General features: G+C 42.0%; 1 protein-coding gene across 1 annotated transcript; it reads right to left on the reverse strand.

The window, feature by feature from the left end:
* Positions 1-1,410: 1,410 nt before the first annotated feature.
* On the reverse strand, positions 1,411-23,021 carry antxr1d (ANTXR cell adhesion molecule 1d). The gene is made up of 18 exons (XM_085369305.1): positions 22,684-23,021; positions 18,748-18,819; positions 18,587-18,658; positions 18,165-18,246; positions 17,693-17,723; positions 17,545-17,618; positions 16,991-17,059; positions 16,821-16,901; positions 16,617-16,677; positions 13,077-13,175; positions 11,220-11,289; positions 7,997-8,075; positions 7,615-7,710; positions 7,479-7,517; positions 7,198-7,296; positions 6,948-7,112; positions 6,162-6,242; positions 1,411-2,175 (listed from the first exon to the last, which is right to left on the reverse strand). The coding sequence occupies exons 1-18, from the start codon at positions 22,836-22,838 to the stop codon at positions 1,864-1,866; spliced, it is 1,737 nt and encodes a 578-aa protein (XP_085225431.1). The 5' UTR covers positions 22,839-23,021; the 3' UTR covers positions 1,411-1,863.
* Between the last annotated feature and the right edge of the window lie 641 nt (positions 23,022-23,662).

The following is a 23,662-nucleotide window of genomic DNA, read 5'->3' on the forward strand; positions in this document are numbered from 1 at the left end:
AAGTGAAAATACTTTCAGAGCTGTTATCTGCTTCAAGCTCATAGGTAGGGAACAGTAACTCAAATAGCCACTTGTTACAGTCGAAGTTGCATCATGTTGCCTTGAAACAGATGGGTAATAACAGCAGAAGACCAAAACAGGTGCCACTTATTTCAGCTAAGAATATAATTTGCACAGGCACACCAAAATTGAAAAATGATGAGTTTCGATTTCTGCTGTAATATTTGGATGGTAGGGTGAGAATATGGTTTAACTAACATGAAAGCATGGATCCCATTCTGCCTCTTTCAAATTCAGGCTGGTGGTGCAATGGTGTTAGGAGTTTTTTCTTAGCACACTTTAGGCCCCTCAGTACCAACAGAGCATGGTTTAATGTCACTGTGTACCTGAGTATGGTTGCTAACTATGTTCATTCCTTTGACCACACTGCTTTCAGTAGCATAAACAATTATGTCACAAAGACCAAATGATCTCAAACTGGTTTATTAAGCATGGCAGTGAGTTCACTGTACCTGAATGGCCTAGATCTAAATCTAATTGGTCACCTTTGGGATGCGGTGGATCAGGTGTGCAGCTGACAAATCAAATCTGCAGCTTCTGTGTGATGTCATCATGTCAATATGTGTCAAAATCTCAGGATTGTTTCCAGCACCTTGTTGAATAAATGTCAAGAAGAATTAAGGCAGTTCAGAAGGCAAAATGGGATCCAAACCAGTACTAGTAAAGCATATCTAAAAAAAAAAAAAAAGAAGAGGCCAGTGGGTGTATGTCACAGACAGCTTATTAATGTCTGGAGAGCAGCACAAGTGCAATTAGTTTAAGAGCTGCTTAAAGAGAAATGCATTACATCACCAAATGTTGCACCGGGCAATAGCCAATTAACTAATAAGTGTGTCATAAGGTCCGTGTTGCACTGATCCCGGCGAGGCTAGAAGCTGATTTACAATACGAGTGCAGAAACATTCTTCAAATATAACATGCTTTTAATTACTATGAAAGAATTGTCTGGCAGGAAGGAGATTAAAAAAAAACATTTTTATTAAAGACAGACATTCAAAGTTGTTAATAATGCAAATGATATACAAGAGAACCCTGAAGATACAATTGTTCAGTGGTGTTGATAAGAAGACAAATACATCAGATGCCATGCCACAGTACTTCCTAAAAGCCACCCAGATGCCCCTTGCCCTTTAAAGAAAAAACCCAGGAAAGTATCTGATACTAAAGAGAGCATATGCAGACAGGGCCTGTATTCTAATAAATAAAATGCGGTGTAACTGCCCTGCAGTTTCAATAGGATCACTGAACGTTTAAACTTTAAGAAAGAGCTTTTGTTTGAAAAGTTAAACGATGAATCGGGGTGATTTTTGTAGACACCCAGAAAATAAAAAATGCTAAATTTCAGACCACTCCCTCGCTCAGCATTCTTTCCCTTTGTATTTACCAGCACAAACTGTCATGAGCCAACTTTCAGCCACACACAAGAAACCCCTTTTTTTACTGGATTGCACTTACTCTAAACCATTTAGTTCACCATTGCATCTAAGACTGGACATACAGACTTAATCTTTAACTACATGCTTGTTTTGTTTTTTTGTTTTTTTTTTCTAAAATGTTTACCCCCTTTTTTGTATAAAAAAAAAAGAAACTTGAAAGTCAGTAGCTGATTTTAAAATCAGATAAATACATTTTGCTGTCCAGCAACAAAGCACAGAGCTTCAAGTTTGAGCTCCTGGCTTGTAAGATTTGAAGCCTTTCTGCTGCCTATGAGTCATCAGAGTGAAGAGAGGACATGTTTTTTTTTTTTTTTTTAATGGAATCGGCTGACCTATCAGCTCTTTATCGTGGGCTCTCTATTTATCATTAGAGCCTGGGTGGGGGTCGAGAAGGCGGGGGTCCTGGTGGACCCGGGGGTGAGCGAGTTGGGGGTGGACACGGAGGTGGTCGTACCATGGATGGGGGTGCCCTTGCAGGTGGTGTGGTGCATGAGGGTGGTGTGGTACGGGGCCCCCTTGACGGAGGCTTCGTGCGGGGAACGGAGTAAGACACCAGAGGTTGCTGTTCAACAACCGGAGGAGCGGGCGGAGCCGAGGGAGAGCAATGTGCACGAGGAGGGGCCCGGTTGTTTGGGGTGGACTCTCCATCTTTGACGCGCTGAAAGCGAATACAGCGGCCCTGCATGACAAACGGAGAGAGATGGTGGTTTAAAAAAAACAACAACAACTGCTACACATTATCATTTAAAAGCAGAATGCAGATTAAAATACAGTGCATCTCTGTGCACTGGCACTAAGTTTTTAAGAGCCACCAGCCAAGATGGGTTGCGTGAGACTTCTCCCAGCTTTACTAACACAAGGATGTGTGTTTTAGGGCCTGGAGGGCACACAAAGCTGCTTCTGTCTGCTGTCCACACCTGCACTACAATAGCTGTGATTTTAGCAAAGACGCCGAGTTATCGCACAGGCAAGTACACACATACATACACAGAGGGCAGCTTTTTCTGTTTCCCCTCCTCTTCTCTTGCAACCTCAGCAGTGACTAGTCCTTTCTTGGCGTAGAACAGAAAGTGGTTTATGTCTCTTATGTGCTTGACTTGAAGGAATGTAAAGGAGGGATTTCAATATCACCACAATAGTTAACAGAAGCCATTTAGCATTTTAACATAATTTACAAGTCAGGGAGAATGGAACGCTTCTCTTATTGTCCTCTCTGTTCCCCTGCATAGCATCCCTCTGCAGACACACACATGCATGCTCACTTGTCCTGCTCAGTCAGTGTGTGAAGGATGGAGAGTAGGTCTCTGTGTCACAGACCCTTGGTGGTCTGATTATAACACCTTATTAAACAGAGAGGCCCTAAAGTCACACAGGGGCCATTAAGAGGGCCTCAGCAGCAGTAGCTTTGTAACTGCAGGGTCATTGTGTTGTATGTGTGTGTGTATGAAGGGTATGTAATTGATTGGGGGCGGGCCAGGTGGGAGGGGGGTGCTGACTGCTTTGGTGTTGTTGCCGGGCTGCTGTGAAAAGGCCAGTTTGTGAGCAGCAGAGCAGCAGCAAAACACCAGAGAGAGCATATGGACACAATGAGAGCACAAGCTCATGAATATGAGTATGTTTATGTGTGTGTCTGTGTGCGAGAGAGAGAGAGACTGTAAACATGCATCCACCAGAACATATGGCCTCAAATGAAACCTCTGGCTCATGAATAACAGAAAGAGAGGTGGAGAAACCTTAATTAAGGTGATATGGACACATAAGAGCTATGTGAGAGGTCAAGAATGAGTCACTTGTGATGGTCACTCTCCCCGTTTGCCCCTGTGACTGTGTAATATCTGTCCCTACTTTATCACCCCTCTTGGCATTTGTTTACTTCTGAGCCTCAACTCCTTTTCAGGAGAAAAACAAAGCCCTGAAACACCTCCAGCATCCCTGCTTGCACCACTCTTCTGACAGACACACACACAAAGCAGATTGTTTTGTACGCTCAAGGGGAACTCTCTTTCTCTTACGCACGCACGCACACACACACACACACACACACCGCCATTATAGTAAAGCAAACAGGAAAAAGAAGAGCGGAGGCACATCTGACCTGACAGCTCTGCCTGTCACCTCGCATGACATTACAGCAATTCACTCACATAAGGAAAATGCTGTGTGCGAACTCACGAGAGTTAACACACTTCATCGGCAGTTTAGGGTCGATACAGAGCAGATCTGTAATGTCACATTTTGAGATCCCTCCCCCACATAAATGAACATAAAAGGGCGATAAGCAGTGCATTTAAATGATACCTACCTAACATTTTTGGTTACTGTGGATCAGTGTTTCCCGACAGCCCTATCATTTAATCTCAACTACCCTTCCCAGAAACAACTTAAACTGGGACTAAGAAGTAGTTCCCATGAAAACAGCTGACAACCTTTTCTGTTGATTATTCATAATACCACTGAAATAGATGCTGCTGATAAAAAACTGTTTATTTGCATTTAGACTTCCAGTGAGCAAATGAACTCTGTGATACTGAAACACTGTTGTGGACATACACAGATGTGTGAGAAATTATTGAAGAACTCCAAACCCTAGAATTGACACTGAGGAGTTCGAGGAGCCCTATTATGATTTGAGAAGGATTTTTGCTGAGATTGCTTCTGTGCACTTTCCCTTTAGAGGAAAGAGTGACTGTAAAGTGTATCCTGAGTGGGAATGATCTCCTACTGGATTGTTTGATTTGGATGAAAATGATGCGACCCATGCATCAGCCTAGTAGCCTGTGGGAGATTTGCTGTGATGTGAAGAGACTTTATATTGATTTTTCATGTAACATTTATAAATTTGTGTAAACTAATACTTTCTATAAAGTGGTGAGAAGAAAAAAAGAAAGGGGAGGGGGTTAGAAGAGGAAGTGCTCATTTGTGCAGTCTGTTCATGAGAACAGAGAGTTGGTGACCGCCCTCTGGTCTGGCCTGTACTGTGTGACAAGAGCCATCAGCGCCATCAGCTCCGGGGACAAAAGAAGGGAATCTCATCTGTCACAATATGGCTCGTGGCCTTTCAACTGCCCATCTGTTTGCGTGATGCTTGCTTAGGAGAAGTGACATGCACATTACAGTAGCGCGCACACACACACACAAATACACGGAAATGCACGCACACATGGCAGAAAAAGAGATAAAATGCAAACTTGGAGCGTGGCAGAAACTGGCAGGCCGCTGATGGCTGTTTGCAGAGGCAGTGAAGTAGGAGTAATGTGGGGAGAAAGCAGGACAAGCACCTCCTGAGCTGCTGGTTAACAAGCTGGACTGAGAGGTGTGATAGTTAATGCTATCTACTGCTGTACTTTTTGCCACCACACTGGGGCTTCTTAATAACCAGCTGTGCTGAGGTTTCTGGGTTTTGAAGAGATGCTTGTTGTTTTTCCTGTGTGGAATATCCAAGCCTGGCTTTATCAGCGATGAGCAATCACTGTCGTCTTTCATGTCTGATATGGCTATCAGCACCTATTCTAAACATTCTCTCCTCCTCTGCAGCAAAAGTGAATCCCCTCGTTTTTTTCCATGTGAGAAGTAGCGTTTTTTTATTTTTCTCAGTTAATGGCGCGTGAAAGGAGGTGGGTGGGGGTTATTGTTGAGTGTCTGTGAACCGCAGCCCCACAGAAAGTGTCTAACAAAGACTCGAGAAACTTCTGCCATGACAGAGATGAACTGTTCTGCGCAGTGAAAAAAAAAGATGTGTAGGATGGAAAGAAAAGATAAAACCAGCGGTGGCGACCACTTTTACAGACGCGAGCAGACACACACTCGCACTGTTGCACAGTAAAGATGAATCATGTCATTGAAGAGCACAAATCGATAAATTTTACAGTGATGAGACCACAGCTATGAGAAGCGACAATGACACCATTTACAACGGAGCAGATGTTTCACCATGACAACCAGTGTGATGAGGAAAACATGTCTTTGGGGGTTACGAGATGCCAGACGCGGGGGTCAAGGTTAGATAAGAGGGACCGCTCTGCTCTCTGTCTCGATCTGTCACACTCAGTTGCAGGAAACGTAGTGATGTCATGATTCAGGACTTTTCAGCAGTGGCAGTAATGTCCAGTAATAGCACATTCAATTATTTTTTTTTGGTTTTTCTCATAAAACATAGCACTTAAAACAAAGAATGACACAATTTGTATATATTTGTTTACTATAATCATGACTTAACAGTAAACAGTGATGGTGAAACATGCTATTTGAAACCTCAACAGAAACCATGTCATTTTCTGGGAGTCAGAGGGAAAAGTACATAATAGCACAGTACGCCTTGTGTGTGAACAATTGCAGCTTTGACAAAGAGAGTCCTGTCTGTACCTCACTATTTCCCCTGTGAATGTTTTTCCACATGTGTTTGTGTGGGTGTGCGTGCTGAGAACTGGGGTGCTGCGTTAAAGATTTTCCTATGTCTTTATGGTGTCGTTATGCAGCGTGGCAGACAAAAGAAGGATGCAGATGCTCTACGGAAAGACAGAAAACCCGCTGTTTAGAAGGCAAGCCCCCTAAATTACTCGTAATCAGCAAATTATAGTTTGTGTCAGCCGTTGTGCATCTTTGTGGTTTCTTAAATTGCAGAAACGGATGAAAATGTAACTTGACTGTAGGTAGAAGCAGGCTCACCTCGTCTCCAGGCTGCGGTCTCATCAGAGATACCTGGTCATAGCCTCTCCTGAACAGAGCCCAGATAGCGTCTAGTTTCCCCTGGGGAGTCAGGAAAGTGAATTAAAAATGGAGGATTTATAATGAAACAAATGTCATATATAAATGAGAGTGATTTAAAACAAAAAAGTTAATCTAAATAAAAATTTTTTAGTGTGTTCTGCCAAGGTCCACAGACAGAGAATGAGACTGATTATAATGCCAAATAATATATGATTTTTTGAAAAGGACCATAATACCTTAATGTCTCGTGTGCCATATTTAATATATGAGTTTTTGTGAGTTTTTGAGAACATCATCAGTGTGATTTTTTTTCCTCCTGAAAACTTACATAAATTGCAATAAATTGCAAAAGAAATAGATAATGTAGTAAATGTGATAAATAAATTAAAACTGCAAATTAATATTTAATTAAGCTTTAAAATGTGTCAGATGGTTCAATAAATGCTCTATTTAAAAAAAACAATTTTAATTTTCTGGCAATTATTTGCTTGTCCAGCTCTTGAAAGGGTTAATGTACCTGTTTATCTGTATATCATTTGCTTTACTAGATCCTGAAATATATGATCAATTATTATTATTATTATGTTTTGATTGTTTGTCATATGATTTTTATTTAGGTTAGGTGCTGTAAATTTTGCAGCTTTATATAAAGATAAATATAGCTGACTTCCTCTCCTGCGGTTGGATAAAGTAAGCTACAAACATAAACGGAACATTTAAAGAGCATTCATATGATAAACTTACCTGAATGGGGGTGTACCACCTCCTCTGTTGTGGGGGTCGACGGGGAGGCTTTCGGGGCTTGGGCTCATAGGGTTCAAATTCCTGCTCCGGCATCTTCACAACAGCATTTTTAGGTTTGTCCAGCTTCGCACCTTCCTCTGTGGATCCTTTCTCCCCCCATCGCACCTTAAGTAAGTAAGAAATTTAAAAAAAAAAAAATTCGTCCGTTTGCCTTTTGCAAATTCTGAAAGTTGAGAGTGAGTGAGTGTACCTCCATGCGCTTGATGCCACCTACTCCTCTTCCTCCATAATATGAAGCATCCACTGTGGGCCACTTTTTCTTGGGTAAACCATCATCATCATCTGACTCCTGTTAGCGAAGCCTCAATGAGGATACAGCTCATATGCTTAAACACTGTTATTACTATTACTTTACTATATTAACTGCAAAAATAAGAAACATTGCAGTAGTCCTGAATTCTTATGCAAATCTTTGAATAGAATGAAAGAAAGGGGAAAGATTGCGACAGGTTCATGTGACAGGTGACTTACAGGCTCTGGAGGAGGAGGTGGTGGAGGCTCTTTGATCACCTGAAGCAGAGAAAAATAAATTAATAATATAGTGTAAACAAAAAAACAGTGTAGTTGTTTTCCTGAAAAACGAGGTCATTTGGTCTGTCAAACTTACCACAGTGCAGCAGAGAGGCCAGAACCACCACATCAGCAGCAGAGCCAACAGCAGGAATACCACGAGCAAGGATATCAACACGATGGTGCCGTCAAACTGCGCAAATGCAGATGGACGGGATAACGGTTAAACAGGAATAAAACACAAGTGAAGTGAAAACAAAGGGAAAGTGAAAAGCAAAAGTACTCACAGCCTCCTCTGATGACAGACGCAACAGAGGAGAATTCAGAGGGAAAGGAGAGATGAAGATAAAAGAGCCAAAAGAGAAATAAGACAGATGAAAGAAAGTTTTTTCAAAAGAAAAAAAAGGCAGCATGCCAGAGAGAAATATTACCATCTAATGTTGTGAAGCTGTAGTGTAAGCTACACTGGATCTACTTACACATTCAGTAGTAGTGATGTGAACAGAGCTGGTGATATAGGAGAGGCCTTCGTTCATGCTCACCTGCAGGTAGATCACTCTAAAGAAATACAAAAAACAACACAAGCCGGCTGCTGGTCATCTAACACAGAAGTGCTGACATATCACATCTGCTTGTATGAACACATTCACAGCGTAGCTTCAAGCTACTGTAAAAGTTTAACCAGGTGCCAAATACTTTCTTGCTTTGTCCATACTTGCTCCATTATAAGCACACGAAAATATGCTGACAAAAACGCAGAGCTAAAAGCGTTCGAAGAGGTCAGCGAGGTCTCCACCCACGGGAGGAATCTCTTCTGCTTGGACTGGACGCAGACCTCTGATGTGGAAACCACAGACAGCTAAAATGACTTCTAATTGTACAGCATTCAGCACCGATATGCGTAGCTGTAACTACTCAAGTACAGGAAGGGCGGACACAAGGGTGGGAAAAAGCAAATCATTTTAGATGGGAAGATAACAGGATAGAATGGATGGAAATGAAACTGTAAATAAAATAAAACAAAGGCCAAGACATTTGAGCCACATACGCTGGCAGGGGGTTAAAGAGCAGACTGCTGGAGTGTAGAAGAAGAATGGAGAAAGACTTCTTGTGCTTGGTCTAATGGTTTAGGGCGACACAGACAAGGGGGGTATTGAGCTTTGGGTTAAGTTTGAGGAGGGGGCGGGAAGGCGGAGGTCATTGCAGGGTGGTGGGATGGCTGGGAAGATGAAACAGAGGCGGGGGATGGGAGAAGGAAAGCCTTTCCTCATCCACATCCCCTCAGCGCTCCACGCCACTGTAGCTCGTCTCATAACTCATGCTGACACTGACTTGGGAATAGAAAATTGGCAGTGCAGGTGCCACTAATCTTTTCTTCTGCGTCTTCTCTCCTTTTTCTGTCTTTCCTTCCCCATCCTGTGGTCAGCCCTCCTTTCAGGCAAGGGACAGGGTGCTATCAGCTCCACGCTGACAGAGAGATCTCAGCCCCTATCAATCATCAATCTGCCCACTATATATGTCTTTGCCCCACATATGTGTGTGTCTTTGTGTGTGCGCTCAGGAGGGGGAGCTGCATCCGGAAGGTTCCCAGTCAACACAGATTTGTGTGACAGGACCGCCAGTGCCTTCATTCTAACCGACAGTGCGACTTGGGTGAGACAGGAGGACAGTGAGGGGCTTTTGGTGGAGACCCTCGCTGATGCTGGAAGCCGGAGTCCCTAAGATCTCAAGTAAAGCTGAAGACCTAAAAATTCCTCAACAGGAAGCAGTTCACATATCTAAAGTGTAATAACTTTAGATATGTGAACGAAAAATTTATTTCATCACTGGTTTATAAAATTGCATAAAATGTTTTTTTTATAGTTTTAGTATAATCCATTAATCTTTTTTTAAGCTTGTGGTGTGTTATTATTTGATAATAACATGCATATAACATAATAATCACATATATCTACTGATGTTTAAGAAGCTGAATTTTTTTTCCTTAATAAGTGATTTAAAAGAAATCCATCTATTCCCTTCCATTTATCCTGATCAGGGTTGTGGGATAGCCTGGATGATAGCCTGGATGGTAGCCTATCCCAGCTACCATAGGGCAAGAGGCAGAGTACACCCTGGACAGGTTGCCAATCTGACACAGGGCTAACACAGAGAGACAGACAGCCAGTCACACTCATTCACACCTATGGGCCATTTAGAATCACCCATTAACCTAACGTAACCTTTGGACGGTGGGAGGAAGCTGGAGTACCCGGAGAGAACTCGGGGAGAACATGCAAACTCCTCACAGAAAGGCCCCGCCCAGGACTCTCAACTCAGGACCTTCTTGCTGAGGCAAAAGTGTCTACAGTGCATCACCATGCTGCCTGATTTCAATTCAATGTTTTTTTCCCTTTTACTTTTTTTTTAATGAGATGTTTGAAAAAATGTTCTGTGAAACTGAAAACCTTTGTGATAAGCATTATGATCATGTTAAGAATGCTAAAACAGTCCAATGGGAGAGAAGAAAAAAGTATATAAAAGTGTATAACACCTGTCCAACCTGAACAGTGTCACGCTCGCCTCACTCTACATTTCCACTTCTGTTGCAATGAACTCATCAGCCAGCTGTTGGCCTTCTCTCTGGACCCTTCAGCCACCACAGCTGACTTGCTCTTTAGTAGCACTCAGGGTTTTAGGCAGTATCGACTCTTCTCTCCTCTGTTACATGGAAGGACGCCTCCTTCAGGCATCACTGCAGAGTGTAATGATGCTGCCTGTTTCGATCTGCTCTCAGGAGGAGTAGCTCCACCTGCTACAACAGCACACCAGCAACAAAGATCAGACACTAAAGCAGAGACACGTACAGGGTGTTTGCTGGACTTTACAGTTTGCTCCATATGTCTTTTACATTCTGTCATTATGTCAAACCCTAAACAGTTATATGCCAGTAATATACTACTTTTAATGTTCAGTATTAAAAAAATAGTTTGGTCTGTCAGTTTCGTGAGTTCTTTGGAGAAAAAATATTTCCTCCTTATCTCTGAGCAGTGGTTCCCCATCAAAGCAGTACTTTTCACTGGCGGATAAGAAAAGCTCAAATCATGCTAAAAATCTGAGTGACAGAAACAAGACAGATGATGACTGGGAGGTGTCTGAGGCCACAGGCCTGAGTGTATAATTATGCACAAGACTGCAGGCAGAGAGGATGGAAGGGCTGCTGGGCCTTTATCCTCTCCAAACTCAACCCACAGTATCTCTCTGTCTGCCCCGCAAGGAAATTGTGCTCTGAATTACCAAGGGCAAAGCTGGAATCCCTCAGAGGAAACTTTACACTGCCCCGCTGACTCCACTCACACTTTGTCTCTGCCAAAGTGCCAGACAGAGATTAGGAGCATCACACACAAACACACCGGAGTTGTGAGGTTCTCTCGAGCAGGCTCTCATTAAGTCATGTTCCTGGGCTCTACTCCTGTTGTCCCCTTGTGATTGGTGTCTGGCTTCGTTAGCTGTGACAAACATTGATTGATCACAGACACACAATGACTTTGGCCCTAATTTGTTCAAGGACAGCAGTCTTCTGTGTCCACAACAAACTTGAGAGCAGCTGGCAAATGTCCGCATTACAGCTGTACGGGGATAGTTCAGAGACTGGAGCCACAGCTGAGAAACAATCTGAGGTAAATAAGGGTGGAAAAACAAGATCTGAGATGTGCTACTTACTTCCCCACTTCCTTTACCACAGGAGCAGGGCACAGCAGAAAGGTGTCCTCTATTCCAGCTGGTCTCTCATCTACATGGGGAAAAGCAAAAATCACACTTCTTAAAAACAATTTTTTTTTTTTTTTGCTTCTGATACTTATAAGTTTTTCTTTCAATCATGCCAAAAATCATGCCCAATACACAATACTTGGCATTTAAGCATGTTTTGGCCCATCCTTAAAATAGAACCACAAGAATGTTATAAAATGGCAATTTCAGAGCTCACTGGATGGGTTACAGCTGAAACTATTAGGGTGGAAAATTAGTTCTCAGTAGAACTTGAATTTTATCTTAGAAAATGAAAAGCATCTGGCATTAATCCTCAGAGAGGATTCTGGGTGGAACCATTATATTATGGATGGGTTCATCCTACTGCAGGGGTTCATGCCCTTTGTGTTTGGTTTGAGATAAAGTCCTCTTAAAGGGTTTCTGGTTATCAGATAATTATCTGCCATGTAAAAAATTTAAATAAATAAGCAAATAAACCACACCATATTTACCATAAATCAGATTTTTTTTCTTGCTTCAGTGTTGTTTCCTTGTGTAATTATTGAGTGTTTCTAGTGAAATTGCTATTAGTTTTAATCTTTTAACTTTATGCATCAAGCAGAAGTTAAATTATATGCAACATTCTTTGACTGGAAGAAATTTGTTTAACATTTAAACCTATTTTCTGCACATTCCAGCACATAAAATAAAATATTTTTTGTGTTTACACTCACTCTTTCAAATAGATGCAAGTGAAACACAGCAGAAAATAAATTAAATCAAAGACCCAGCGGTCCTGTTGCTCTATTTTCACCTGTAAAGCAGGAGTAGGGTAGGCGGAGGTTTGCCCTGGTGCAGGTGTGCCGCAGCGGTCAGTTGAAGAATCCGCGAGTTTCTGTGAATTTCCCATTACGTCGTTGCGTAAAAAGAAGTTTTCTTCCCACGCACAACGAACACTAATGTTTTTGTCACTTTTTATGGAATCAAACTCAAAGTAAGGTCAGTACTTCCACGCTTTAAACGCTGCACGCTCATACTCTCCTGCACTCGATATATTATCCATTGTTGATCTGCACACAGCTGTTGCCACGAACGTCGCACTCGCTTACGTCATTGTCATGAGACACTTTCGCAAGAAAATCACGGTTTTAGTAACGCAGCGTGCTTACGGGAAAGTAACAGTAATCTAATTACCGTTTTTGCAATAGTAATCCCTTACTTTACTCGTTACTTGAAAAAAGTAATCGGATTACAGTAACTGCCCATCTCTGGTTATGACCCTCATTTTCAGTGGAAAAAGCCCAAATGGGGCGCACCAGGTTAGTGTACTCATGCAACATCTATAGGGTTTTGAATTTAACCCCACAGAGTCCAACTTTCTGTTACAATGTCCCGAGGACTCTAAGGGAGAACATTCAGTGGAAACAAACCTGACCTGCCATTGTGTGGCAGTGTGTGACAAACTGAAAATGCAGGAATTTTTTGACAAGTGCAACCTTGAAATGCAAAATACCTACCCTTCTTTCCAGATATGTCTTCTTATGACTTTTCCCCAGAAATAAAATTATGAAGAAATAACCATTGTGCAAGCATCACCAGTGCACAATTGCAAGAGATGTAAATAGGGTTTTTTAGTGATAAAAAATAGCAACAGCACTGGGAGCAGCTCAGAGTGATCCAAGAAGGAAGACAGAAGATGGGACATCTGCCACATCTGAACTATTCTAATAAAAGATTCAATCTGGGAACAGGGTCCTGCTTAATGGCAAGCAGGAGAAAAGGATGCATACTATTTATTATAGTGTTCTTGTGTACACCTGCAGAACTTACCCACAGTATGTGTGTCATTTAATTTGAAGCTGCAGAGGACCTGGTTGATGTTTCTTGCATGGAGAAAGCCATTACCTCTCACAACCACCTGGAAACTCTCTGAGAGAAAAAATGGGTCCAGACATCAGGAATGATTAGTTATACAACCACTTATGAGAAACAATGGTAATGCATATATTTTTTTAGCTGCACAAGAGTTGCAAAAGATCAAATTACTGCAGAAAAAGTATGCAGTCATTGTGGGCCAGACAGCCGGTCCCTTGCTCTGTCGGGCTCAACTTGAGCAGTGAGAACTTGTGCATGCCTCATTACTGCTTGTTTATATCTGTGTGCTTGTGCGTGTATGTGTGGAAAGGCCATAATATGCTCCAGTGGTGCTAATGCTAAAAGTGTTGCTATTCAGAAATATCTCAGACTGTGCAATAGCCAGGAGGTGTGTGCGAATGTGTGTGTGTGTCTTTTGACCTTTAATTTCCCCTAGGCACTGTTAAAGTGCACTGACAGAGGCTTGCCAGCATATGCTGGAGTGTCTATGTGGCTGCTTCACAGCATATGTTAAAGAGCGGGGAAAAAAAACACTTGCTTAAAAACATGCCTGCTGGGCTGACAACAGCACAGTACTGTCAAAGTAGGTCTGACCTTACCTATGGCACTACCACACGGCGTTAGCTCTTGTGTGTGCCTGTGTGCAGATCTGTGCGTGTGCTGTAATTCTGCTTCTCCGTGGAATGTGCAGGCATTGGCATGTGTTCAGTGTATGCATGAATGAAAGTGTGCACACAAGTGAACTGAGGTTTCCCCTAGCAGTATCCTGGCTAATCGAAGGGAACATTTGCCAGCCACATCTTTAACATTTAAAGCACCAGCGTGAAGATCACTGGATAAAAACATCACAGGTTGCAGGGTGTATATGTGACAGTATTTCTTTAAAGGTCAGACAAGCTGCCATGAAATCCATGAATACAGATACAAAGAAAGAGAAAGAGCTGAGAAGACAATTGAAAAGCAAAGAAACACCAGATGTTTATGTGTTTACAGATTCTGCAAAAATGCTGAGTGCAGATTGAAGTCTGCAGACAATCCACGATTTACATCAACAATGGAAATTAGAATTATACTCGCACAAGCATATTATAATGCATTTGTTTAAAGACACTACAAAAACTGCACCAAACTCCTTGCTGACCTCATACAGCTGTGTATGTGCTTATTGACAGATTCAGTTTATCTTCACTTTGGTTTTATTTAAGAAACTTTATACAGTAAATCAAAGACCCTGTGACATTACAGTAGGCAAAACCCAGTTCACTGACCAAAACCTGAACCAATCACCTCATATATAAGAAAGTAGTGGTGACATAATATAATATAATATAATATAATATAATATAATATAATATAATATAATATAATATAATATAATATAATATAAGTTGTGGTCTATGTGGTTTGCAGTCAGACCAAGCAAGCTACACCATGGCATAGCTCACACACAAAAACCCACAATCTGATGCTAAATATACTCCAATGAAAGGGATAGATTTTGCTTTGTTCATGGGCATGTAGAAGTATAGAAAAGTAAAGAAAACCCCCCCCCAAAACAACATAGGAACAAATCAGGACCTCATTTATCCAAAAAATGTGAGAAGTCTATAATATTTCCTAACCTTATTTAAAAATAGATATTTTCAATTGTCATTATCTGACTGATTGAAAACAGCAGTGTTTTCTTAGCTAGAAATGTCTCAGTCACAAAATCTATTATACACACACACCAGGCTTGATGTGTTAAAAGGTCACTCCTGTCAGACACATGGTGGATGAGGACTGGTGGTGCCCCACCACCATGTCCGACACATATGCTGCTGCCCTCGCCTGTCTGCTCTCTGCTTTTCCTGCATGGCAACGTGTCCATTTACATCCACACCTGAATGGCTGGCAGGGATTTTGTTTTGTACGAATATGTGATTATACATACGAATACGCATGGGCACTGAGTGTGCGGAGAAAAGGGGGTACAGCTTGTCCCAACAGTGCCTCTTCAATCACGTTAGTGCAAAAGGACAGTGAAGGACAGGGAGGGGCAAAGGAGGAAGGCACGGCGGGTAGAAAAGGGTCAGACGTTAATGAAAGCAGCTATCTCTCCTGTCATGTTAGATTGAAGGCCGTACTCTCACTGTCCTCAACGTGTGCTTGTGTGTGCGCGCTGGGAATCAGTGCTGTCATGTCTTATAGTGTGGCCCAACGTTCACTGTCTGGTCTGATGGCCTGTTTGCAGGCAGCTCGATCTGGTCACTTCACATCAATGTGAGGGACGTGTTTACACACGTGCCGGGAGATGCGTGTGCGCTAGCAGACTAAAGACCATTTAAATGTGTGTGTTGGGGTAAAGCGTGTACGATATGCTATGTGACTACACGCGGGCCAAGAAAAATAACAGTGAAAGAGACTGTCACAATATAAATGTGGGGTGTCAGTATGTATTCACGCTTCAATGCATGGCCTTGCTGTTCAAATTAAATCACATAGCTAAATGATAAAAACTGCTTTACTTTATAAGAGTTTGGGGCAGGAGGGCTGGTGATTTCTCCACAATCTAAAGCCTTTTCTGGTATAATGTGAAAGCACCGGATGTCTGATTTCCATTGTATATGTGCACAAATCACAACAAAGGCAGACAAAGCGCACTATAAGCATTTGAGCATATTACAATTTAATTAATTAGGCCAGAGTAAGGCCTTGGTTAAAGCGGGTCCCTGCTTTCTTAGTTCACTGACCATTAGGCTGCTCATCAATCGAATAATAAATGAGGCTGCTGAAGGATATTTGGGCACACGTCGAGTGACACAAAGTCTCTTGCGCACTAACAGAAACTGTAATTATCATGTGAGAACAGCTTCTCCTTTTGTCCTTTTACGGCAACATGAATCTTCTCTCATCTCCTCTCTCCACATCCTCTCCCGTCCTTCATATCTCATAATGGATGTTAATCTCCATTGGTTGTCCTGGTAGCAGGGCTGCAAATGCACTCCCTTAAGTGAGTCCTAATAAGGTCATGTCAAAGCTCATCCATCCTGCTGGCTACCCATAAAGGCTCTCTCTTAATGCTTCATCTCTTGCCTCCTACTTCCTTAAACTGCTGTCTAGGAGCAGAAGTGCTGGGCAGAGGAAGTGAGGGAGAGGACAGGGTTTAAACCAACCCAAATGGCTATTTAGCATATACGATGTGGCAAACTAGGCCAGAGATGCAGCCATGCTTGAAGATTCATGGCTAATTCCTCTGACCAACACCCGCAGACCCCTCCTCCTCTTTTTTTTTTTTTTGCACCCATGCTGTGCTGAAGCGGCCATGCTAATTTCCCCCGGCCGTGAATGACAATACGCTCTCTGTCACTCTGCGGTCATAAGCATCCATGCGATTACTCAACCTCATGTTTCACTCCAGAGGCTTTGGATGACTGTCATCTGAAACAATCGCACACCGTGACTGCCCACTCTGTGAACTAGAAAGGGAAAACCCCCGCTCCTCACACCTCTTACCTCCTGCACACACACTGGACGGCTCTGCTGCCAGAATCTCAATGCAGGACTTCTTAATGATCTGAGAGAGAGGGGATGGAAACAAAAAAAAAATAGTTATGTGATACCTCAGTAATTTAATATGATGTAATATGATTTTTATGGCTCTCTTTTGTATGTGTGCGAGTGTTTATATGGTATACATGTGGTATGTGTGTGCCATACTGAGTCAATGATTCCCCTGAGGGCTTGGAAGCCTCCCCATACAGGAAACACATGTTCCACTGTGTCTGCAATAGTTGCAAGCTAGAAAAGCATACAGACACACAGACAAAATAAGATATTTGGATTTTTATGTATTTGGAATATTTCTGATATCTGTCAGTAGATCGTACCTGGGTCTGGTTGAATTCTTTGACTCCTACACAATAAACAATAGCTCCCATAGATCTGGCCCTCTGTGCCTGCAAACAAAAAGAAAGAACAATTGCAAAGAGATTCTTGTGGTCTCGTGGAGCCACTAAAATCTCCCCAAAACCACCATTTTCTCAGTTCACACAGCAAAAATGAAAAAACTGGTGTTTCACAACATGATGCATTCTCCAAAAAAGGGGCATTAACTTTTACGCATCCTGATTATTAATCATTTCTAAATAACTTTAGCAGTATTTATCATCTGTATTTGTAATAAAAGTAAAAATGACCATGGCGCAGCCAAGAGGGCAGGTCTTTTGCATCCAAATGGCAGATGCACCAATCAAAGCTGGCAAAATATTAAAGTGGTTTAAAATATGAAAACCATAATAAGGGCCACCAAAGAAGAACAGCACTAATAACATAAAGTTAACAAACAGCTAACAGGCACGCAGCCTACAGTAACGGTCCTCAGCCCGGCCGCAATATTTTCTCGACTGGCTCCAAAACGTTTCTACTTTACAGCACGTCTCACCTCTCTCTGTGCTGTGTCAAACTGCCACTCATTCAGCTCTCCGTCAGTTAAGGCGATGATGACGCTGGCAGTCCCTGCAGAACGCACAACTTTCACGTTCTCTGAAACTTTGCACTGCAATGTATGAAGCTTTTGGGTTGAAGCTTACCTTGTTTCTCTTTATAGATCTGTGCATTAGCCTACATTTAAAAAGAAAGGAATTCAACCGTAAGTTCAACAACAACCGAAACTCTCAGTTACAGATCATAGAAGAGTTACAGCCGGTGATCATACAGTCTAACACCTTGATACTGAGGTAGAGTCAAGCCACAGATCGCACTTTGCACACTGTGCTCTGGCAAAGATGGGTGAATGTCTTTAAATGTTTTGCTTAAAAAAAAACCACATTCCTGTTTTCACAAAAGAAAAAAAATTAATAAAAGAGTAATTTCTTTAAGAATGCCTCTCTTAAATACTTAGCTCGGCACTTTCAGGAAGGAGCAAGTAATTCATGGTTTGAGACACACCTCATACTTATCTAATTGCTCTTGGTTCCAGCTGCCAGGCACAATTAATGCTCAGTGGGTATTTTCTGGAAGGTTTATGAAGACTCAGATAGTGTGATTTAAACCCAGCCTTACCATCTCCAGGCCTAAGTTCATATACGTGTCTCCACCAGGGATAACCTTCCTCAGAGCCATTAAGCCTCCAGTGATGTCCTCCCTGAAGAATAAACAAACAGCCTTATAAAACATCCTGAAAGGATGTCGCTTTTAAGAAAAGACATGGAGTAAACGGAATAGGAAAGATTCAACTGAGTTGGAAAGTAACGTTTTAGCTTAAGTTTTAACCAAAGATAGTCTCACTTTTTGTATTCGTAAGGTTGCATGAAGCTGCATAAAATCTGTTAGCAATTATGCAATATCTGTTCTGTTGATCTTGAAGGGTCACAAGACCAGTTTAACAGACAAAGATGAGTAAAGATAGCATTTTTGTACAGTACTTGTACGCAGATACAGACATAACATAAGGGATTAGTCAGTTACTGATGTGTAGAGTTTACCTGTTCTCGGTCAGTTTCATGATGATTTTTCCTTGTGTTGAGAAGACTATGAAGGACATTCTCAACATAGGGCTGGGAACACAAAGTGCTTTTGCGTTAACATGGACGAAAGGAGAAAACAAAATACTAAAAACACATCAGTGACTAAATCCTGCTGGTACCTAATAAACTTTTCTGCCAGCTGCTCCACAAAGGAGTAGATCTCTATCCAATGATGCTTTACGCTCCCAGACCTGAAAAATACCACAAACACGGACTTGTGTGATGTGATGCTGTAGCATATTATTCCACCTAGATCAAAAAGAAGGAAAAGAGAAAAGCTGAATTTGAGGTTAATAAACTGAGGTTTATTTTCATGCAGTGATTTAGAGGTAGTGTGCCTACAAATACTAAGGGTTTAATGATTTTTTAAGGAACAGCAGTTTATTTCTTACACAGAGAAGACCGTCTTCTGGTCACTTAATCACATTCCCTTGCTTTGGACTGTAACCTGTCGGCTGTGTGCTGCTGATTAGCCCGCTACATGCTGCTGCGTACATGACAGTGTCCTTAATGAAATCGAGTCCCATGGGGCTGCTAATGGGGGCTAATTGCTGCTGGGCCAGAGGGTTGAGGTTAGACAGGGACAGATGTAGCAGTCTGCCTCTAGCAGGGACCACGAAGCAGGCAGCTGGCCTGTGTGTGTATAGTGGACATGCATGTGTATGTGGAAGAGTGCAAGTGTGTGTGTTTGACTGTGAGGGGGAACAGATGGTCCCACTGAGTGCAGCCAGCCAAACAACAGGTTGGGGATGCACGGAGTAAAAAGGCTGCGACATGAACAACAGAGGGACCCAGAAGTGACACTCAGCAGGGGGTAAAAGTGTGAGTGTGTGTGTGTGAAGGATGCAACATCAAACAGCTTGTAAACCAAAACTCTGCAAAGGTCAGGCATCCGTGTGTACACATAACAGGGTCATGAGCAAAGTGAAAGTCTGAGCTGGTCAAATTTACGACAGCTCTTTTGAATCTTTTATTTTCCCCAGAACTGCCTCCTCCACTTTTCCCTTTCCCAAGAAGTAAAGGCATAAAAAAGTCCCTGATACAAAAGTTTACTAGTAAAAAAAAACCCATCTTAATCCTTTCTTGGTGCAGAGCTCCTATTTGGGAGCTGTCTGGGTTTACTTGACCTTACCTGATTAAGTATGAAACCTAAACTTAATCTTTGAACAGGAAGTCATTATTTCATTATATTAAGAAAAAGTGTGTCCTCATATGGGGCCAGTGGGTTTATTTTACAGGCTAAAGATATGAAGATATGCTTCATGAGGAAGCAGGGTGCTCTTTGTTACAAATACACAAAAGAGGTTTTAGTCCAGTGCGCAGGATAGGAAGTTATGTGACACACTGCCAAAAGTAAAAACTGTGTTTCATGTACTGCTCATTAAACTGAGACTAAATCAAAGGGTTCTCTTGTTAGGTAACATTAACATTGCAAACTACAACCAATGAGAGGATGATTGGGCCTCATTTTTGTTACCAGTCCTTTTCCATATACAGAACTTCTGGTTTGTCAGTTGTCATTTTTTCTTCGTGATAATGAAAATATCTGCCAGGTTTCCCCAAATCCTTTTAGGACATTTATATATAGTAGATTTTTTAAAAAGCAGTTTCTGACATTTTGTTTGAAAACATATTGTTGAGACAGACAATTCTCCATCCACAGAAAAAGCACAACGCATTCAAAGTCGTCTCCTCTGCTGAAAATTAAAGCAATCTTTCTACAATTTTAGTAATTACCCTTGAGTCTTCTACCTGCATTCCTAAACTGTGAGATGCACAGTCCCCTTTTCCAAAACCAATCCAAAGCACTTGGATCGGTCAGCACAAAACTCTGTTCAGAGCCCAGCCATAAAACACAACACCTATTATTCCATTTGTGGGCAACCAGATAGTCCGAAAAAAATGCAGCATGGTATTCGGTGCGGCTCAGACACGGAGAGCAGGAATGTAGGAAGCTGATGGTCGTTTTTCTAATGTTTATTCTGTGTATACTGAGATGCTACAGTGGAGCGTGCACACAGTCTCCCCTTAGCATGTCTCATAACCTACTGGAGAGTGTAGCAAAAGCAAAACCTGCAAACAAGATGAGTATTGATAAGGTGAAGTCCAATTTAGAGATGATTTTGCCCTATTCTTTCTTAAATATTAGTCATTGTGTCGCATTTGATATCAGCCAAGAAATCAGTGCTATCTCAGGAGAAAGATCAACAGCTTCCTGAAGGCCTGCTGGAGCTTGCTAGACAGTCAAAAAAAGAAAAGGGGCGTATCAGAGGTTTAGCCATGCGTGACATGCCGTGCTCCCCAGGCTCCTCCTAAACTTTTTGAAGCAAAGGGTAAAGAGAGAAGAGAGGGGCTGACAGATGTTGCCGTGAACATTAAAAAGATCATCAAATATGTCGAGACCAAAGTAAAATGTCACTCAGCTCGTCCACCTCGCAGCTCATAGGTGGCGGTGGTGCACACGGGTCAGCCGAGGACATAAAGAATTTTTTTTTTTAACCATTACCTCAGCATATTTTCAAATGTTATATACCACATTGTTTAGCTGCTTCACCGCAAAATCACATCACTCCGTCTGTCGAGAACATAATTATTCCACTGAAATTCTAACCTGCTATTCTTTTACACAGGGAGGTCACAAATCCAACCATACCTTATGGCTTTGTTGTCATTCTCTCTCCTTGTATCCGTCTACGTTGCATGTTTAGACTTGCTTGTCTGTGACCATGTGCATAAATCTCACCTTGCCGCTCATGCCAAAATAACAGAAACATGCCAATTACAATGTCTGAAACGACATGAGCTGGAGCGCAGGGTAAAATCATCAGGCTTACACATGCCAGAACAGTGGCAGAAGCATCCACAGTGACCATGCGGCCTGAAAAAATGCTTTGAGTCACTAAGAGTCTGTAGAATTTCATAATGATAAAGATATTTAAAGAGCGTCCTGGTGTTATTCTAACAGTACTGATGTCAGTAATAGGGTAATGGATTAAATTCAGACTGGGGACCTTTGTTTGACATTCCCACTGTCTCAAACTTCATTTCCTGTCCACCCACCAGACAACTATGAGTTGAAAAAAGAAGGAGGAGGAAATACTTGGAAAGAGAAACAGGGACATTTTAGGATTTCTCTAAGACCTCTCTAAAGATGCAGGAGTACCACTTTACTTTAAACAGCAAAGTTTTTGCAGCAAACGTTCAAAGTGGAATTCTAACAAAACAGAGAAAAAAATGACTGAATGATCATCCTGGTGGATGATAAGAGCCAGGCAATGACAAAGAAGATCAGCTGGAGGATGCGCCTTATGCAAGATGTTTCATAACTTACACCAAAGCTGTGCATTTAACTAAAATGCATTAAGAAACCGTTTATCAAGCAGTAATATAACGATCAGCTGAGCCAACATCCAGTGTAAAAGGTGTATTAGAAACAATGTTTTTGTTGTGTTTGCTTTCAGTGCAAAACCCCACTCTAGTCGTGACAGGAAGCCATTAGTTGATGCTTCTTCTCTTTATTTTGATGGAGCCGATGCTTAAAGTGATAACCGGCCCATATAGCACCGCTATGGGGCAGCTGCAGCAGCTGTGTCCGCAGGCGTCATCAGCCTGAAACTCTATCCATCCTGCTCGCCCTGCCCACATCCCCTCGGTAAAGCTTGGTCTTTTTGTCTCACCACTTTAAACCGAACTAAAAAGAAAAGCATGCCCCGATGTCAAGAATATACTTCCAACTTAAATTTCAATCTGATTACTTGCATGTCCCGAAGACACAAAACAGCAAGTTAAAATGATTTTAGGTATGTTTCTTTAAGTGAAGTCATTGCGTTGCACAGATTTAAGATTCAATCTTGTGATTTGGTGCAAAAGCCAGTTTGATTAAAATGAAGACTCTGGGTATTTTTTCGACTTTACACGCTCACTCGCTTTTCTCAGACTCCGTTACATCAGGAGGTCCGACTGACGCGCTCCGCGTTTCCAAACAACTACACGGTTGCATGGCAATGCGCAGCGACCAGAAATTAACAAAGCAATAAATAATATCCGAGACTCACTTGTCCAGAACAAAATAGAGGTCGAAGGCGCCCTGGCAGGACCTCTCCTCCTCCTCCTGTTGCTCTCCCTGCAGCTCTCCTCTGACCGAGACATCGAGACAGAAAATTCCAACTACAGCCAAGACGAGGAACATGCGAGCCCGTGTCCTCGCCATCTTTCCCGGTTACTGTTGACTACTCCGGCACTGCAACAACTAAAGAGCTTCACATCTCCCTATCGTCCGTTTCCAGATGGACTCTGTGCACACACACAGCCCCGTTTCCTGGTTACGTTTTCTTTCACGTTATTTTGAGTGCATTCAGTCTGGAAGAATCTTGTTAAGACCGAGCCGGCCTCTCCAAGTCTTCTCCTTCGATTGAGAGAGGAAGGGGAAAAAAAGAGAAGCACTAAAGCTGGGCAGGATGAAGGAGAGGAGCGACACCCGAGGAGACACACAAAACTCCACTTTATTTTCCTCAAAAACTGTTACGGGGGGAGAGTGGCTGTGTACATCCTCGTTTTTGGGATGTTCTCTTTGGCCTTATCAGTTTGTCAAAAATAAAGATTCTGGGATGGGGAAAAAGTGTCATGTCCTACTAGTGTGGTTTGATTTTTTGTTTTTCATAGTTGGAAACATCAGACGACCACAAATCAGATGTATTATACATAAATAATTAAATTTATGTCCATGTCTTTTCTAATATACCAGTTACCAAAGGCCTAAAGTCGAATATGGTCTCCTATTCGTCAGTGCAGTCAGTGAATTGTATAGTGTTAATCAAAGAGTTCATAGCTTGTTTTAATTTGTGCATGAAAGAAAACGAATCCAAAGAGCTGCTCAATACCGTCATATCCACAGGACATGGTGCTGCTGAAAGGATGTCCAAGTGTTCCTGTGATTGTGATACGTTGCCACAAACGGAAGAAATTTGAATTCTAATCCAAAGTAAAACACTATTTTTAGTCTATAGTGTAAAAGTGCTTTAACCAGACAGTTGG

The sequence above is a fragment of the Diplotaxodon limnothrissa genome, linkage group LG13 (genome assembly GCF_057381915.1).
Source record: "Diplotaxodon limnothrissa isolate DT_005_m linkage group LG13, D_limnothrissa_male_GT1.1, whole genome shotgun sequence".
Classification (NCBI taxonomy): domain Eukaryota; kingdom Metazoa; phylum Chordata; class Actinopteri; order Cichliformes; family Cichlidae; genus Diplotaxodon; species Diplotaxodon limnothrissa.

Bases quoted from the DNA above. Each gene is read 5' to 3' on its own strand.
- antxr1d (XM_085369305.1), bottom strand. From the start codon at position 22,838: ATGGCGAGGACACGGGCTCGCATGTTCCTCGTCTTGGCTGTAGTTGGA. The intron at 17,724-18,164 runs GTAAGGCTGGGT...TTTTAAATGTAG, and splicing joins TGAACTTAGGCCTGGAGATG to GCTAATGCACAGATCTATAA. The intron at 17,060-17,544 runs GTGAGACGTGCT...TTTTGTTTGCAG, and splicing joins TTGACACAGCACAGAGAGAG to GCACAGAGGGCCAGATCTAT.